The following is a 17793-nucleotide window of genomic DNA, read 5'->3' as shown; positions in this document are numbered from 1 at the left end:
ATGGCATTTCGGCCAGCGAAAGACACAAGTATAATGCTGAACAAAAAAAACACAAGGAAGAGGCTTTTTATTGGAGTTCTACCCGTATTCTATTTGTAATAAATGAAAATTCTCGTCAAAAACTAATGGCTGTCAGTGAGATTAGGATAGTTGTTTACAAATATAGTGTGAAATGTTGTGTCTCGATCTCTTTACAGACACAAAGGTTGCCATGTAAGAAATTCGTGTTAAACGGTACAGAATTCGGGACACATTTCATTCTCTGTTTATTTCTCCAGCCCCGTCTTTATCTATCCATTCAGTGTAACAAGTGTGGGCTTCGAAATTACTAACAAGGAGCTACGTTACCTAACCTTAAAACCCCTAAAATCTGATACAAAACTTTCATATTCCACCGTGATATAAGTACTAAGAGTCCAGAATATATGCTTATAGCAGTTGACATACATTTATTTCATCCTAAATAGCTGACCATTGTTGAGGCCCCATAGTGGGAGAGGGGGAGGGGGGGGGGGGGGTGTCGGTGTATCCCTTATCCTGTTAATTTTTGTCCTAAATATCTTGTATCCTGTTAAATCCAGCTCAACGATTTCCTACTCAATTAATATCCTGTTTTATCTGATCTAAACATGCTCTACCTCATTAATATTTCCCCTAAATTTCTTGCATCCTATTAACGTTTTACCCAAATATCCAGTATCACGAAAACCCCTAATAGGGCCCCACTGATGAACTGATAAAGCTGATCAAGATACACAGATCATAATCTTTTGACCTGATACTGTCTATCGTTTTCTTTTTTCTTTTCTTTTCACAGAAATGCGTAAAATGGCTTTAATGCCGGTTACATTTTTACTTCCTACCCACCCTACCCCTACCCGTTGGAATGCGCATTTGTCAAATGTAACGCAATCTGTGGAATAATGGCGGGTGCATAACAGATCAAAAGAGAACTGAGCTTAAACGAGTTCTTGATGAGAATCGTTGATTAAAAGGACGATTTTAAAGGCTGCTAACAGACTTCTGGGTCAGTTAGGATCTCAGCAAATTGTTAAACTTCTTGTAAACGGCGGCTTATGAGGCGAAAGACAAATAATATTGATAGATGTTATGAAGCGGGCTTCGGAGAGTTGAAATCTGCTTAACCGTGGCGATGTCTGAGAGTGATTTCGTACACTAATCACCGAAAATGTGGCTGAAACATACTGGAAATATAACATGAGGCATCGTGGAACATCCAGTTGTCGACATGTCGCGAGATAAGTGGAATATATCATTATTTTCTCTGTGCATCGTTATTTTCACGGTATTATGCTAATTAGGACAGCGGTCTTTGTTGACAAAAACACAGCTTAAACTTCTTCTTCTAACATTTTACAGTTTTAACTGCCCCAAAATTTTATTGCATGTTTTCACAGGTGAGACATTGCTCTTTAAGTGGAGGGTAGTTTTGGGATCTCAAGTGATGTACTTTTGGCGATATTTTCCTTTAAACTTCGCCTTTTTTATGGCGCTTCATGAGTAATCCGAAAGGGAAGAAATTTAAAATTCTGTAGAAAAATCAGGTGATGATCAAATTGCCAAAACAGCCTCTCAATGTAACAAGAAACATTTGCTTGTCTCGAATAGAGGGTTTTTACCCGGAGTTAGATCGTTTTCTTTGTATGGCAAATTGTTAAAAATGTGCCCTAAAATGGCCGCTAAAAGCCCTCTCAGAGGGGCAAAACCAAGATGGTGGCCCCAGCGCTAAAATACGAATCGAATTGAACTGAAAGTTATATTTTTGTGAATCACTTATCTAGACCATTCATCTGAGAAAGTTTGAGGAATTTGATTTTTTCTAGTCCAAATGGCCATAGTTGAAAATTACAGAGGGCACCTCTTAATAAGCTCCGAGACTCCGATTTTCTATCGTCGAATTTTGATGAGCAGAATTAGACGCAAACTTTAGCAAAGTTTAAAAAATTCTGTTCTCGGGGTTCAAAACCACCTTAAATTTTCAAAAATTTAAGGTGGCTCTTAACCCTACGTACAGAGTTTTTTTAAACTTTGCCAAAGCTTGCATCTAATCCTGCTGATCAAAATGCAATAATAAAAAGGGGTTCACCGAGCTCGTTTTTGAGTTATTGAGCATATTAGTAGTGAAAGTTAAAATAAAGAGTATGCTTTTAGCAGGTCATACTAGTACTGTTGCTATCGTAACTTATTGTGTCACGAAAATGATAAAAACGTTTTTACGATGATATGGGCGGCTTTTTTGATTCCATGATTACAGTAGCGTCAGCTCTTAAAAATCTAAGATCTAAGATTTTGGTGTTACTACCAATAAGAAATAGTTTGCTAAATGATGACTGAACATCTGATGGATGTCACAACCGACACCCTTTAGCATTCAACACTAATATTATAGACTAAGGGTAGTCAATTTAGAAAATATATGGGACAAACGCGATTCAATTGAAGTCTATACAATAAAACGAAAAAGTAATACTAACAATGAATGAAAAAAAAGACACTGCAAACATTTGGACCAGACCACTGTGGCTAATTAAGAAATGGAGTGGAAATAAAGAAAACGTGTTGTCTAAGGCACTGGCAATAAGTACGTTATAAGCTAAGTCTACCTCAGCATACATTTTGCAATTGGGTTGATTATTGTTGCAGGTCTCCAGGAGTCAGCTACATATAACTTTTATAAAGCTTAACTTTATAACAACTCGAATAATAGAGTCAAATATTGGAGAAGACAATGTGCGAGGGATTAATCATTGCTGTCACAGCGTTATAATTAGCTTAAGGAGTAGTATATAGGGTAGTCGACAAATACCGTTTCGCAGAGGAAGACGTATTTCCTCGTTTTTCAGCCCCCAGCTTTAAGTCCGAACCTCACAAGCTCGGTTCGGTTGAACCAGGGGGCTGTAAAACGGGAAATACTTCTTCCTCTTTGAAACAGTATTTGTCGACTACCCTATATACTACTAAGGGAGGGAGGGGCACAATTGGAGACAAACGAGCCCGCTGTTATACCGCCCGAGCCGCGATGTCTCGAGCAACAAACAAGTGCGCGTGGCTGATGCGGGGCCGGAAAGAGAGCTGCGAACTTTCCGAGGCAATTCAAAACGTCCCTCCAGAGCTTCGCGAGAAAATTTACAAATATTCTGTCACCATAAAGCTTTGCCAGCGAGCGGATTTGGGTTGGGACAAGGTTCACAAGAATATCTTAAAACTGCCATTCTGCGAATTCAAGCAGCAAATTGTGAGAATGGTAATTTGCGTTGAATATCTGAACTGTTATTTCGAGGGTTGCTGTTTCCCCTGTTTCGAAAGTGAGGGAACTATTCATAATCCCTCGGTAAGGCCGCCGAAGGAGCCAAAACTTCTCATAGAAGCCGACCTCGATTACAAGAATTTTTTGAAAATATGCTCCTGGAACGGTTACAATTGGCACGAGTGGTTCCTTTTTGGCAGGGAGCGTTAGCGAAAAAAGGCGGCGACGATATAACCTCCGGTCGAATTAACATTTAAAAATCCACGGCTTCGTTTGCATATTATAAAAACATGATTGTCAGTGTTCACTTGATTGCGTTTCTTGTGAATGAATATTTCACGTCTAAGTGGCTGAGACGCGCGTGATATTACACGCGAAGTTGTTGATTGCTTTCATGACGCGCTTCCGGTTGTTTAAGGCCTTCAGACTACAGCTTCCCATTACGAATTCCTGATGGCTTCAGTTAAAGCTGGTTGCATTCCTCTTGGCTTCAGTTGAAGCCATCAGGAATTTTCAAAGCCATCAGGAATGTTGAAGCCAAGAGGAATTTTACAGTCACATTTCTATTTTTTGTTCACAGTTTGTTAGAATACGGTATTTCTTCCCGGCCTGGTCAATAAAAATAACACTTTTCGCCTTTTTTCGAGGAAAAATTGGGCACGATACGCGGTAGAACAAAGAGATTTCACTAGAGCGATTAAAAGAAACAGCTGATCAAGGGATTTTCCCTATTTCGCACTTGACTGCGTCTAGTGAGTAACCTTCTCGAAAGTTCAATGCTATTTTTGTGACATGACAAATATCACAATCACCTGTTTTTAATAAGACTTAGAGATAGTTTTGTGTTTTTTCGCTCAAAATTTAGTTCAAATTTGTGCTTTAATCCGCAAGTTTTTTTCTATATTCTTCCCGAACCTGGTCCCGAACCTGGTTTCTTATTTTTTCAATATCTGGCTGGATTGGATTTGTTTGTATTTGCGCAAAGTTTGAGCGTAAAGTCTCTTTAAGTTGGCGATATTTCTGCATTTCACGTGTGATCAGTTGAAACTCCGTGTCAGAAACCCGATTATCATTCAGAGCTTGTGAGACAGAGCAGTTTATCAAGTCGCGTTTTGCAATAGCCAGAGAATGGATTCTCGAGTGCTTATTAACTTTGCGTTCAAGCTTCTTGTTGACAACGGACAGGCCAGTGGAAACTGCGCCAGATAAAGCTGCTATCCCGGCAACAGGCGCGCCGATAACAATTCCAACCGGCCAATGATTGATGTTGCAACAGCCCCAGAAGACAGAGCTGCCGTGACGGCGCCAAGGCCAACCACGGAATAGTGAAGCGCTTTCCGGGCTTTTTTATATTTTTTCAACACAAGCCTGTAATGCTCAACCTCAGCAGATATTTCTTTTTCAATTTTACTTATCTCAGTTAGCCGGAAATTCTCGGCATTTGTCGTTTCGGGAAGGCTTGGATAGATTCTTCTTTCATTCTCGGCAGGCGGCGCGCTTGGAGGTAACAGATTTGCTGAAGACATTGCGTATATATAGAAATTTAATTTAACTCTAATTCAAAAAGAAGTGGCAACCCCTTGAAATCAAAGAGTTCGCCGTTTTCATCTTTGACGCTAATTGTGATGCTTTTTATAAACTCGTCTGTAGAACAGTCCCGCAAAACCTGTTGCGGAGAACCATAGTAGCTCACCTTTTCATAAGGCTTCCCTTTCTCATCAAACAAGGCAAAAACATCTGACCTTTTTGCCATTGAACAGATTCCGGTCTGTGTCGATCAAGTCGCAATGAATGAAATATGTCGTTGGAGATCCAAGCCTTTTTACGAACGCAAAGCTATAAGGCAAAAACTTTCGCCCAATACCAAGTATATTGGCTAAATCGCGATCAAATTCAATAGGTTTTGCCCCAGACCCAAAATTTCTGATTACAAGCTGGCCAAGAGGTTGGTTTATTGCTGTTTTCAAATCTTTATATTGATATTTTTCGAACAGATCGTTTATTTCTTTTGCCAATCTTTCTAAACTATAATGCCCAGGCTTTATTTTACCGACTGATACAGCTTTATCTTTGTCTTTAACCCCCAAGGTGGCCGAACCTTCCCTTTTCAAAGTGTCCCAGCTGTTGTACAAACTACAAGATATGAGTTTCATGAAATGTACTTTCGGTATCGGCTCTTCAAAATAGATAGTCTCGCCGTTCCGTTGTGCGACAATAGTGAGAACAACCATTTTTATATTCAACAAATAAAATTGTGTTCAAATACAATGCCGAATTGGTGGGACGATATCGATCAAGATCCCAAGTTTTTGAAAAAAGAAGATGCTGCGAAGAAAAAGGCGTGGACAAACCGCTTTCCAAAAGCGGACAAAAGCAGGTTCATTTCACAAGCAATGATCGACGAGAAAAAAAACGTAACCGCAGAGGTGTTTTTCAAAGAAAGCGAAGGCTCGCTTCAAAGCGTCTTCAGCTCAGACAGAAAATATTGGAGCGCCGAAATGAAAGAAGCGCTTGGTTTGGGAGACAGCGGGGGTTTTCCTTATCAATTGGCGCCGTTTGGTTCAAAAATTTCTTTGCCCATCCCTGCGGTACCTTTCGACGGAAAAGCGCCAAGCTTGAAGAAAATATTCAACGACGCAATCCAAATCTACGTCACGCCTGACCAATATTTCACGACAAAATTCCGAGAAATATTCCAAAAAACCAAACTCAGGCACACTTCTGGAACCGAATCAAAACACTGGTTAGGAGGGTCAGACATGAAATATTGGCCGCAACAGCTCAACTTCGCGGTTTTCTGCGCGACACAGGGGTGCGGAGTTTCTCGCGAAATTTTTGACAGCGGGATGAATCTCCCCCCGCAGATAAGAGCTTTCTATATCTTCCACGTGTATTTCACGGTCAGGCGCATTTTGTACCAGCTAGGAGGTGTTCAGAGCATAAGCGCTTTGCCCGGAGACCCGACGTTCGACCAAATGAATAATCATTATGACGTTGCTTCGTACAAAAGGATATGCGGCGAGTTCGGCATAGACCCCTCAAGCGACTTTAGGTTTACTTCGGGTGCAAATAGTGGTTTGGGGGTGTTGTATGTTAAGCCTTGGGGGGAATCGCCAACAAAAACAGATTATAAGTATCCTGGGTGGAACAAGTTTAGCGACGATGGTGGAAAACTGATTAAGAGGAACCTTATTGAGTTTATACGGCCTGATCTTTTTGGAGATCGGCAGTTCGACTGGTTTGCACCCAACACCGCGAATGGATTGACGCGGGTGGGGTTGTCGAGAATCAACCAGTCAATTGAGGCTTTCGTTTACTGCATCCTGGGCGCGCAAGTCAACGTCCGCAGCAGCATTCTCGGTTCTGGTGGCCGGGCGAAAGAAGCCCAAAGCGAGTTCCTGGTGCTGATGGAAGACGCGATCAGACAGCCCGACTTGGCCGCGAGCGTGCAAAGGTACCAGCTCGCGGTGGATCAAGCGAAGGTCAGGCTCAATCTTGCTGTAGCCCCAATGGCCTGGCTTATGCCCGCGCAAATGATAATCAACACCGAAAGCACAATCGGTTACAACAACAAGCTGAAACAGGCGGTCTCCGGGATGAAACTTGGGGTGAACAACGAGGTAAACCCGGGGACAGAAAAAGCTGCGCTCAAACTAATGGCAGGCGGCCCGTCAAAAATTACCCCACCCAACAGCCACCCGTCCAACCCGATACACAAAGCCGCAACAGCTGAATCAAAGAAATCAGCTTCGGCCGAAACTCAGAAAGCACAACCAACGGTGCAAAAAATAGAGCCCAAGGCTCAAGACAAAACACCGCAACACGAAATAAACAAAACAGCTGTCATTGTCGGTGTAGTAGGATTATCGGCTTTGCTGTTCATGGCTTGGTGGTAAGCCACCGCTGCTTCTTAAAATATTTTTCGAACAAAAAGGCCACCGCGGTAAGAATAAGCAGCCAGGTGTGCTCGGCCAGAAACCCGACGACTTGTCCCGCAGCTTTGAATAGAAAATTCACAATCGATCCAATCAGCCCGGGCAGCAAAGAACCAAGTTTCGCGCCAATATCTTTTAGGCCTTTTCCCAAAGCTTTGCCGGTGGCTTTCAAAGCGTTTGTGATTGAACCGACGACAACCCCTATTGTGACCCCCGCGGCGAGAAGAATAGAAGTGAGCGTCACGCCATATTTTTTGAAGATCTCTTTGACCCTTTCCAAGAGAGGCCGCCCCCTTTCCCTTTCCGCAATCTGAGTTTGCAAACGCGCGATCTCCTCGTTTCTTTCTGCCACTCTGCCTTCTGCGGCTTCTTTTTCGGAGGGCGAGGCATTCTCATCTTGGATGATTGCCTGGTCTTCCTCGTTTTGGCGCTGCAGCTCGCTTTCCTGCTCTTTAAGGTCGTCTAAAGGTTTTGTTTGGTTGAGCCTTTCTTCCATGGCGTTTGTTTCACTTTCTTTTGCTGCGATGCTGGCCCTGAGTCTGTCAACCTTTTCTTGTTCTTTTTCTATGTTTCTTGCTTTTTTTGTAAGCAAGTCCAACTCTTTTTTCTTGTTTTCAAGATCGCTTTGATAGTTCTTTTTCAGTTCTTTCAGACTACGAAGCTCTGCTTCACTTTCAAGATTCGAACCTTGTTTATCCTGAATGGCATCAATCTGAGCATTAGTTTGCTCGATTTTACGTCTCAGAACTTCCACTTCTTTCTTTTCTTCTTCTCTTTGCGAAGCGAGTGTTTCCGCCTGTTGTAGTTGGATCTCTGCCTCTTTTTCCCTTTTTTCATTTCTCTGATAGTATCCCGGTCTTCTACAATGACATCTGCAGCTCTAGGCCCAAGTTTGTCTTTAAACGCGTCTGTAAAACTTTTCATGAAGTCTGTCCCGTCTTCTTTCATAATCTTGTACTCACCTCCATCCCTACCTATTGCAACAATTTTACCCTTGTTTTTTCCTTTGGTGCCTTTCATAATTGCAAAACTATTTTCTGTAAACCGGGTAAACACTCTTTTTAACCGGTCTATGACACCTTGCCGTTCCAAATCTGGTTCAAGGAAAGGGATATCTTCTCCAATAATAAATGATGTCTCGGCATAAGAAGTGTCAGGCAGGCCGGACTGCTCGTGCTGCATAGTATGCATTTCCGTTTGTTCACCCACGTGGTAGGGGGCGCCAGGTTGGTAGGGAGTGGATGCACCGACGGGGTCAAAAGGTTGGGTTGTGTTAACCTCTTGTTCTTCATCATCATCCAAACCGTGTGGGTCATAAGTAGGGTTTTAAAAGGTTGTACCTTTGTCTTCCGCCGTAGCGATATATTTCAAGCGTATTATTTTTTAAATTAGAAAATAATCGCCGGTGTTTTATACACAATATCAGTGCCAGAGAACCTTCGCCCAACGCACAACGAAAAGACATTATACGCCATGAAGGCCGAGCGCGCGGTCAATCGAATCACCTTTATCCGCTCCGAAGCCAACCCCGGGGATAAGCTGTATGTTTCCGTGGCCAAGCTGAACGGGAACGAGGTTCTGGTGCCGGGCTCGCTAGCGCTTCGCTTTGACATCGACCTTTCTGGAGGGCACGCCAACAACTTCCTTGTTCAGAACGTCACGCGGGCGCTCGTTGACAGGCTGGTCGTGAAGTTTGCAGGCACTATCCTACAAGACACGGTTGGCTATGACATCAACAAAACTTTCGAAGACCTTTTCCTTTCGCAGGAAAAGCGAGACGGCATGATTCTCGAAGGGATTCAGAGCGAGGATCTATGCAAGATCCGCTCAGGCGCAGGAGACAAGAAAACCTCGGGCGTCGACGCTGAAAACAAGCTGAACGAGGTATACGGAAGCAAGTACTGAATCAGGCTTGACCACCAGATTTTAACCAACCACGGTGTTTTCTACCCCCAGGCCCTTTATAACGACCTCACGTTCGAAGTCAAACTTGCTGAAGCTATACATGTGGTCAGGGGCTCCGACACAACCCAGCTGAAATACAAACTGACCAACATCCAGCTTGAGTGCGAAATGATCCGCAGCAAGACTCTCGCGGACGAGGCACAAAGCGTTTACACCAGCGCCAAAGAGTTCGCTTACGACCACGTGATGCATGACAAAGAGGTGCCTTTCAAAAAAGGCACTGACAAGAAGATCAACATCAAAGTCAACGCCCAAAGGTCACTATAAGCCCTCCTCCTCCTGTTTGTAAAGCCGTATACTGCGGGCGACAGAGATTCAGAAAAATTCATCTTCCCGGATCTGACGAAAGTCAGCGTCACGGTCAACGGCTCGCCCAACATACTTTTCAACGACGGCATCGAAGGCAAGGACATGTGGGAAGAGGCCCACCGCTTATTTGTGAAAGAAAAAAATAAAACCGAGCACATGAATGCGACAAAGTTTTACACCGGTGATAAGTTCGGGCTTGTGATTGACATGCGCTCCATGGCAGATCAGTCGATGCACGGCAGCGGCACCCGCATTGTGAACAGTAGAGACGGGGTCCAGCTGGAAATTGAGCGGAAAGCCGAAGGCTCAGGCGACGTGAAATGCCATGTATTCGTAATCTCCGACTCCCAGTTCAACGTTATGGACAGACAGCTAGAATCTGTACAGTTTTAATATGAACATGGACCCAAGCAAGATACCTTTCAACGCTCTCATTGTGGGGCCGACGAATTCAGGCAAATCAAGGTTTGTGGTTGACCAGATCTACGGCCCTTTCCGCTTCAAGTTCGACTACATCGTGCTCATCTGCCCGACATTCGCGCACAACAAGACCTACCACAGAATTGGTGAAAATGATCCAAGAATGGATGTGATAGTATGCGAGCAGCACGACGTGGAAAAGTGGTTGAAGATCGTGAGATGGCTTTTCGTGGGCGCCAACACGCTCATAATCCTAGACGACTGCGCAGCCTCCAAAGATGTGAAAGGGCGTACAGGCGAGCTGGTGAATCTCGCCTTTTCTGCTCGGCATATGGGCATCAGCGTTTGGGTGCTGACTCAGAAGATGACAGGCATAACATCTTCCTTCCGGGAGAACGTGGCGGCGATCGTTCTCTTTTACACCCCCTCGGCCAGGACCACGAAAGCCATCTTTGATGATTACGCTGGCGAACTCTCCCCGGATGAGTACAAAGGTCTGGTTTCAAAGCTGAAAGAGCGAAAGTTCTCTTATTTAGTGTTCTCGCTTCGCCACCCCTACGGGGTAAAGTTATTTTGAATAAAAAAATGAAAGTAGTATATAGCCTTGCACAATGGCTGGAGAACAGGCCGCGTTAGCAGAAGTTATGAACCTTCTTCAAACCGAGCCCGAGGCGAGTGGGCCAGCAGGTGGCATTGTTCCAACCGCTGGACCTGACATTCCTGCTCTTCGCGAGCAGCTGGCCGTGCTGGTGTCCACAGGCAAAGCCAAAGAAGCCATCGGAGTGCAGCTAACCCACGAGCAGGTGAAGCGCCTGAGCGACAAAGAGGTCGAGAAATTCACCAAACGCTACGAGACGTACGTGGGCTCAAAGACAACAGAAAGCCTGATCGACAGCTTTATTTTTCTTGTAACCAAAGCTGTCGGAATGACCGTCAAAATCAAAGACATCGACGCTTACCAAAAAGAACTCAGAAACGACTACATCTTAAACAAAGAGCTCTCCAATCTGGCCGGCAACCTTGCTTTGAAGTGCGGACGGTTTCTTACTGCGGCCAACGCGGTGTTCATCACCACAAAACATATTGATTTTAGTCCACAGTTTCCGGAGCAGAGCCACCCTTCTCGTGATGAATACGGCTATCCGCCTGAGGGCGTTGATGAAGTACCCGGCTCAGCAACTGCAAAATAACTGGTCAGCAATCATCAACAACTGGTGACAAAAAATTGTTATTAATTAAACATTTTTCATTTGCTTAGAATACGCATTTGTTTCAGAATGTCAACCGAACAATCCGAGAGCGCGCCTCAGGTCGAGACCCAGGCAGCGCCTGCCGTAGATATCACACAGCAAGCGACAACTCCAACTCCAACTACGCAGCGCATGAAAAATCCAAAGCGTGTGGCTGCTGGCAAAATGGTTTCTGAAAGAACGCGTCTGGCACGGGAACAACAGAAGAAAGATGCCGAGGCTTATAGGGCTCTAGGGGAAAATAAGGCGAAAGCCGCCACAGAGCCCCCAGAGCCAGCCCCGACTACAGAAGGCGAAAGCCCAAAGAGCAGCGGGGAAAAAAATAGCGGCCTTAGCACCACCCAATGGCTTGCTGTTGCCAGCATAGTCGTTTCACTGGTCGGGATTTATTACAAACGTGAAGAGCTCAAGGCTATGGCCAAGACCGCATTCGACAAAAAAACGCTTGAGCCCGCGCGTGTTGAGCCAGAACCCTCTCGCGCGACACAGCCAAAAGGATTAAAAAAAATGATTTAAACTTTAAAGTGTTAAGTATATCACGATGCCGAAAGTTGACGTTCCGCAGATTCTCATCTCTTCAGCAGCAATTTTTGGTATAGGGATTGTATGGTACGACTTCAACAAAAAGGTTTATGAAAGAGTATTACATCTTCTCAAGATAATGATGTGTGAAACGGCCGAAGAAAAGGCAAGAAAAGAAGAAGAAGCCGCGGGAAAGACAGATTAATTTTGTTTTAAACTTTCGTTCTTTACTTATATCAAACGCGCCATGTCCGACAACAAGCTTGTCAAGACCGTCATTGAGGCCGCAACTCTCACGGGATTAGCCGCGGGCATCGGCTGAGCAGCAAAAAAGGTTGTGAAAGAGAATTTCACTTCCGATCCCAGCAACAGCCCGATGAATTACGTGAAGTTCACCGCCGTCATGGCGGGCAGCATTGCGCTCAAAAAGTACCTCGAGGACCAAAAGATTCTCCCCGACAACTTTTGAAATTTTTCGATTTGAATATAAAAGTATCTTATTATATTGAGCCATGGAAAGTCTTGTAAGTTTCAGGGATCACATTTACGAGACTGTTTCGAGGGACGATGAAGCATTCGAGAGGTTTCTCGAGACTTTCGATGAAATGTTCAACGCCTGCAATGTTATTTTCAAGTTAATCGTGCCAAGCATCTGGCCTGAAACTGCGGAGCACGAACAAAAGAGCACCGATCAACTTTCCGAGGCGTATCTCGCCGCCAAAGAAAAATACAAGACCGAGCCCAAAAAATTCTCGACTGGCTTTTTTGCCAACTCGGAATACCTGCGAAATAAAAGAAGAAGAACCACGATAAATCAAGGCTTTGAAAAAAGCTTCCGATTGTATATAACCATGGCGAGCATCGCGATTATGGTTGGCGGGGCCGTGTTGAACGCCACGGCTTTTATCGGTGGCAATTATCTGGCGAGGGCGCTTGGCGGGGGCGACAAAGCCGCGCCTGAAGAAAAAAAGCGCCATGACAAAGCTCTCGAGGCTTACCAAGCGGCTTACGCCAAATACACGCGCGACCGCACCCATCTTCTCGACTGGATTGCGACCAACGCGCAGACAAAGGAGCAGGCCAGGCAGAACTTCACCAACACCGACTATGCCTTCAAACTCTACAACCAGGCGCATCCTGACGAACGGACCCCCCAAGGAGCCCAAGTTCTCAGATTTCTATCAGCCAAGCGAGCAGCAGAAAAAGGGTGAACTCATGTTCGTAGGCGCCGGGGCGCTCGCTCTGGGCTACGCAGCCTTCCGGTTCCTTTAAACTTTTTTACACCTTACTTATATGGACGCCAAACTCGCAAAGATATACTACGGCCCCGGGGGCTACTGGAAAGGTATCGCCGAGGCCGCCAAGGTACCTGAAGAAACCGCAAAAAAGTGGCTGATCAGGCAAGCGCTCTGGCAGATATACCTCCCCGCGCCGAGGCGAATTCCTCGACCGAAATTCGACGTTACCACACCCAATAAGGTCCATCAGGCGGACCTTCTTTTTCTGCCGCACGACAAGCTCCCTCGTGGCCGCAAAGTTTACAAATACGCTCTCACTGTTGTCGACGTGGCCAGCCGCTACAAAGAGGCCGAACCCCTGACTTCGAAAAATTCTGATGAGGTCGTCCAGGCCTTTCAGAAGATTACAAGCGCGCGCCTCTGAAATGGCCTCAAATGCTGCAGGTTGACCCCGGGCGCGAATTCGTGGGCGCTGTCACAAAAGAGATGGACAAGCACAAAACCTTTATCCGGCGCGGGCGCGTTGACATTCACCGTGATCAGGCCATTGTTGAACGTTTCAACCGCACCCTGGCTGAGCGGTTGTTCGGGCACCAGTACGCCATGGAAATGCGACTCCCTGAGGGTCAGCGGTCCACTGCCTGGGTGAAAAGACTTCCAGAAGTTGTTTCGGCTTTGAACAACGAGGTCGCAAGCCTTATCGGCAAGAACCCGCCGTTGCCATCAAAGAAAAATCTGTTTATGTAAGGCCGTCGACACCTTACTCGAGGCCTGTTGGAAAAAGCGAAAAAATACTCCCCTCTCTTGTCCAAGTTTGTTATCTCTACCAGCCCGGCGAGCTTGAAGGCGGTGTGAAAAGAGCCACGGATCCAATCTGGTCTTTGAAAGTTTACAGCATTGAAAGATCTTTCACCAAACCGGATCAACCCGCTCTCTACTATCTGCACGACGGCCCCAAGCGCGGCTTCGTGCGTGAAGAGCTGCTCGTTGTGCCTCCAAACACTACTCTTCCTTCGGCTGACGTGAACTAGATGTGAAATCCGATTGGTTCGGTGTGAATCCCGTCAGGCAGTACCCACCGCTTGTCGTAATACGCGCTCAGCCCCAGCTTCTGCTGCTCGTAAGTGACCATGTGCCCGTCTCGCATCCTGAAACCTCTATTGGTCGCCATATCCTTACTGCCTTCCAGCGCTTCCTTAAAACGCTGCCACGTTATCTCGTTCTGCTTCTCTGACATCCCCTTCGTGCTAAACTTCTTTTTTTCGCTCTCTCCTTCCTCGGCGTAATAGCACTTCGAGCAGAGCGCGATCATCCGGCTGCCCTCGAACTCAAGCTTGAAGAGACCTGGGGTGCGCCCGCTCCACTTGTCCCAAGCCAGCCACTGATTTTTTTCCGCCTCGAATTCTTGCTTAGCTCTGGCCGGACAACGTCTTCGAGCCGCTCGCCGGAGATTGCAATGTAGTTGCTGTCCGTGTCCATCTGGATGAGCTCGAAATCTCTTCTGTCGACATACTTGTCGAGAAAGTCGTAGTAGAATTCCAGCATCCGCAGCTTCGCCAGCTGATAGACAGCGATTCCAATCTGGAACGGCCGTCTGATTGTTATCCGGGGCTTGCGGCTTTCCAGCTCGTAGGCCTGCCCGATCTCGTCGAGGTCTTCGAAATACGCGCTCCGCAGCGCTCTGTCGACAACCTTCTCGTCTTTCGTGTATATCACGTTCGTTTGCCGCTGCAGTGCTTCGATCAGTTTCCCGTAAGCGCTGTTTCCGAGCCGTTTGAACACTTCGGCGAGCAGCGCCTTGCTTTTGTCCTCGTCTCCTGTCCGGCGCGCCTCTGTCACCTGCTCCACGAACCAGGGAAAGATCTTGGCCGGTTTGTAGTCGATTGTTCTGTAAACCCCCGTGGTTCACGTACCACAACAGCAAAGGGGCGTACACCAGCATCCGTTCTGCGGACAGCGCCCCCACAAGCTTTCTCCCGTCTCCGCGCTGTCTGCCTGTTCTTGCCAAGTACTCTTCCATATGTTTCGGCACAGCTTCGGCAGGAACCCGTTTGTTGTAGAAGAAAGGACACATCTCCTCAAACTTTGCCCGCAAGCGCTCTGGAATCTCGATGTCGACTTCGGCGAATCCGAACCAATTCCCTTCTTTGAGCCTGTGCGTTAGTACAGGAGCCACCTCTGCTTGGAACTCGTCGTCGTAGTGCACGACCCTTTCCTTCCCGCAAGGCATTTCTGTGAGCATGGTCGAAAGATAGAAAGCGTTGTCGTCATAACCGACAATTTTTTTGCAAAGACGCGGTTCTGTTATTCGATGAGACCTTATCCTCGTCACACCAGCTTCGTGGTACCTTGTGAAAACCAGGCTCGGCCCCCGACGACAGCTTCTTTCAGCATCTCATACGCCTCTTTGCCCGGGCTGTGAAGATCTGCGCCCCGCTAAACCGCCCCCCGGAGCAAGTAGTGCAAACTCACGCCTGGGATACTCACAGTGTCTTTCAGAATGTCGATTCCCTTCTCGGTGTAGAAGCTTCTCATCTTTTCCAGAGCCTCAAGGCCGGGCGCCGCATCGAGATTGTTGTAGTAACGCAGCCAGTCTGCGAAGGTGCGCATGCCCTTTTCTTTGAACAATCGTGATAACAATGGGGTGACAGGCCTGCACAACTCCCATCCACGTGTAATAGCCGGTTAAAGCTTTGCTCTAACGAGTATATCCTTTAGGGACCTGCCCCTTTTGTACGAGACAATAGGGGGATCTTTGAATATCCTTCTAAGCAATGGTTGTTGTTGAATTAAATGCCAGTTCTGCATAAGTATTTGCTTTAAGTTAGGCACTGATGGGCGATATTGTGTGACAAAAGGCAAGATTCGCCTGTCTTGTTGACGTTTCTGTTGTAGGGCAGCTTTTCTCTCCTCAAATGTAATTTCTGCGAGAGTTGTTGAAACAAGAGTTTCAGGATACCCTCTTTCGATGAGATTTGTTTTAAATTGTGAAATAGCAGTTTTGAATGCTGTTCCAGAGGAGTTGGTTCGGAGAAGTCTGAATGCTTCGCCCTTGATGAAGCCCTTTTTGACCCCTGGTGGGTGGCAACTCGAGAAATGCGTGTACTGAAATGTTTCAGTAGCTTTGAAATGAGTTTTAATGTCTAGTCTAGACTTTTGTGCAAATCTTTCGCCTTTGTAAACTTTTGTGTCGAGGAACGTTGTTTCCGTGTCGGAAACTTCAGCCGTGAACTTGATAGTGGGATGGTGGCTATTTGCTAGTTCAATGAACTGCGTGACTTCGTCTTTGTTTATATTCCAGATAGAGAATATATCGTCAATATACCTTTTCCAGGCGAGTGGTTTTTGAGCGCTTTGATTTAAGATTTGTGATTCTACCTTTCCCATAAAGATGTTGGCAAAAGCGACTGCCATTTTTGTACCCATGGCTGTTCCATGTGTTTGGAGGTAGTTTTTTCCAGTAAACTGGAATGAGTTTTCTTGAAGTATAAGTTCAAGCGCTCTTTTTGTGCAGGCCTGTCACCCCATTGTTATCACTGTTGATTTTGTCAGACAGGCCCCGTCCCATCACGTGCGAGTACCGACTTTACGCAAATCTAATTATAGCATGTGAACAAAGTACAATCTCCACATGTACTACAAAAAAATGGGATAAAAATGCAAAATGCAGTATGAAATACCCTACGCCAGTGACCAAAACTTGGCGAGCTACTAGAATAAGAAAGGGTCCTTACATCCACTGCTTTATCCCATAAGATATCTACAACACACGCTCAAAATAAAACATTATAGCCATGAGAAAAAACACAGCATCAAGCTGTGTACAATAGGATCGAAAAACTTGCTGTCTCTCATTGCACTTGTGACAAATCAGCCAATAAAAGTTTAGAATTTTCGATCCTCCTATCGAGTATAAAAGCTGAAAAAACCAAGCCATTAACTGAGTGATACCGAGCATTGGCCTCTATCGCTCTCCTTATCGGCAACTGAAGAGATCCAGAAGGATCGAAACCGCGGTCTTGCCTGAGTTTTTACGGCCATGAGCCTGCTAACATCAGGGGGTTTATTAGCTGACCACGCTCAAACCAGCAATGACTGTTATATGAATGAAAACAACGGAGCTACGAAGATGAATGTGAACCACCAGGCTGACAAAACGAACCAGGCGGAAAAATCTGACAGTGAATCAACTGATGGAGAAGAAATTACCCGCACTGTTGAACGCGAAGCCATACGAGAAAATCACCGCCGCAAACGTAAACGCGATCAGCCCGACGAACTGGAACAGGAACTTGAACGTTCCCGAGCAGCGCTAAAATCCCTGAAGAGACACCTAGAAAGAAAGACTTGTCCAAAGTCGCTACAATACCGAGCCAGAGCCCGCATAAGAGCGGATGAGGACTTCAAGAGAGACATTAAACGTCTTCGCTCAAAAGCTGAGCAAGACTATTTACAAGCGCTGATACGGTTTCACAATCGAAACATCGAAGGCCTCCGCACAGCCATAAGACAAGAAAAACGAGTTCAGGCCAACAAAAAACAAAAGAACATTGTAACCCAAAAAACAGCTTTCGCGCGCTCGGCGCCCAAAGAAACTGTAAACAAAAACAATGTATCAAAAAGGATCGATGAACTTAGAGCCGAAATCATGTCATTGTCAACATTATTAGATGACAGCAATAAACAGAAGAGAGATTATACCTGTCTACTCTCTGACTCTCGTATTATAAAACGGGGACATGGGAAGAAAAAGCCATCCCAAATACAAAACAAAAAGCGAAAAGAACGCAGAAAAAAGGATCGAACCGATCGTTTACATGCACAAAAAGAGGCAAACAAAAAACACATAAAGAACCTCTCGAACATAGACCTCACAAACGACCAAA

General features: G+C 45.7%; 3 protein-coding genes and 3 pseudogenes across 3 annotated transcripts; 3 read left to right on the top strand and 3 right to left on the bottom strand.

Annotated features, from left to right (window-relative positions):
* The first annotated feature begins 5481 nt into the window (after positions 1-5481).
* LOC149096809 (uncharacterized) lies at positions 5482-7084 on the top strand (annotated as a pseudogene).
* Positions 7069-8668, bottom strand: LOC149096808 (uncharacterized; annotated as a pseudogene).
* An 8-nt stretch (positions 8669-8676) lies between these two features.
* Positions 8677-9108, top strand: LOC149096807 (uncharacterized). Its single transcript, XM_089280129.1, has one exon. It carries the CDS (start codon positions 8677-8679, stop codon positions 9106-9108), a length of 432 nt encoding a protein of 143 aa, XP_089136255.1.
* Positions 9109-11174: 2066 nt separating this feature from the next.
* Positions 11175-11821, top strand: LOC149096806 (uncharacterized). Its single transcript, XM_089280379.1, has one exon. It carries the CDS (start codon positions 11175-11177, stop codon positions 11661-11663), a length of 489 nt encoding a protein of 162 aa, XP_089136505.1. The 3' UTR covers positions 11664-11821.
* Positions 11822-13159: 1338 nt separating this feature from the next.
* Positions 13160-15517, bottom strand: LOC149096805 (uncharacterized; annotated as a pseudogene).
* Positions 15518-15592: 75 nt separating this feature from the next.
* Positions 15593-16683, bottom strand: LOC149096804 (uncharacterized). Its single transcript, XM_089280378.1, has one exon. The coding sequence runs from the start codon at positions 16331-16333 to the stop codon at positions 15593-15595; it is 741 nt and encodes a 246-aa protein (XP_089136504.1). The 5' UTR covers positions 16334-16683.
* Positions 16684-17793: the final 1110 nt, after the last annotated feature.

Source organism: Orbicella faveolata, unplaced genomic scaffold (genome assembly GCF_042242905.1).
Source record: "Orbicella faveolata isolate gen_17 unplaced genomic scaffold, um_ofav_v1 contig_47, whole genome shotgun sequence".
Taxonomy (NCBI): Eukaryota; Metazoa; Cnidaria; class Anthozoa; order Scleractinia; family Merulinidae; genus Orbicella; species Orbicella faveolata.
Note: the sequence above shows the minus strand (reverse complement) of the source record. Positions and strands in the feature narration are given on the sequence as shown.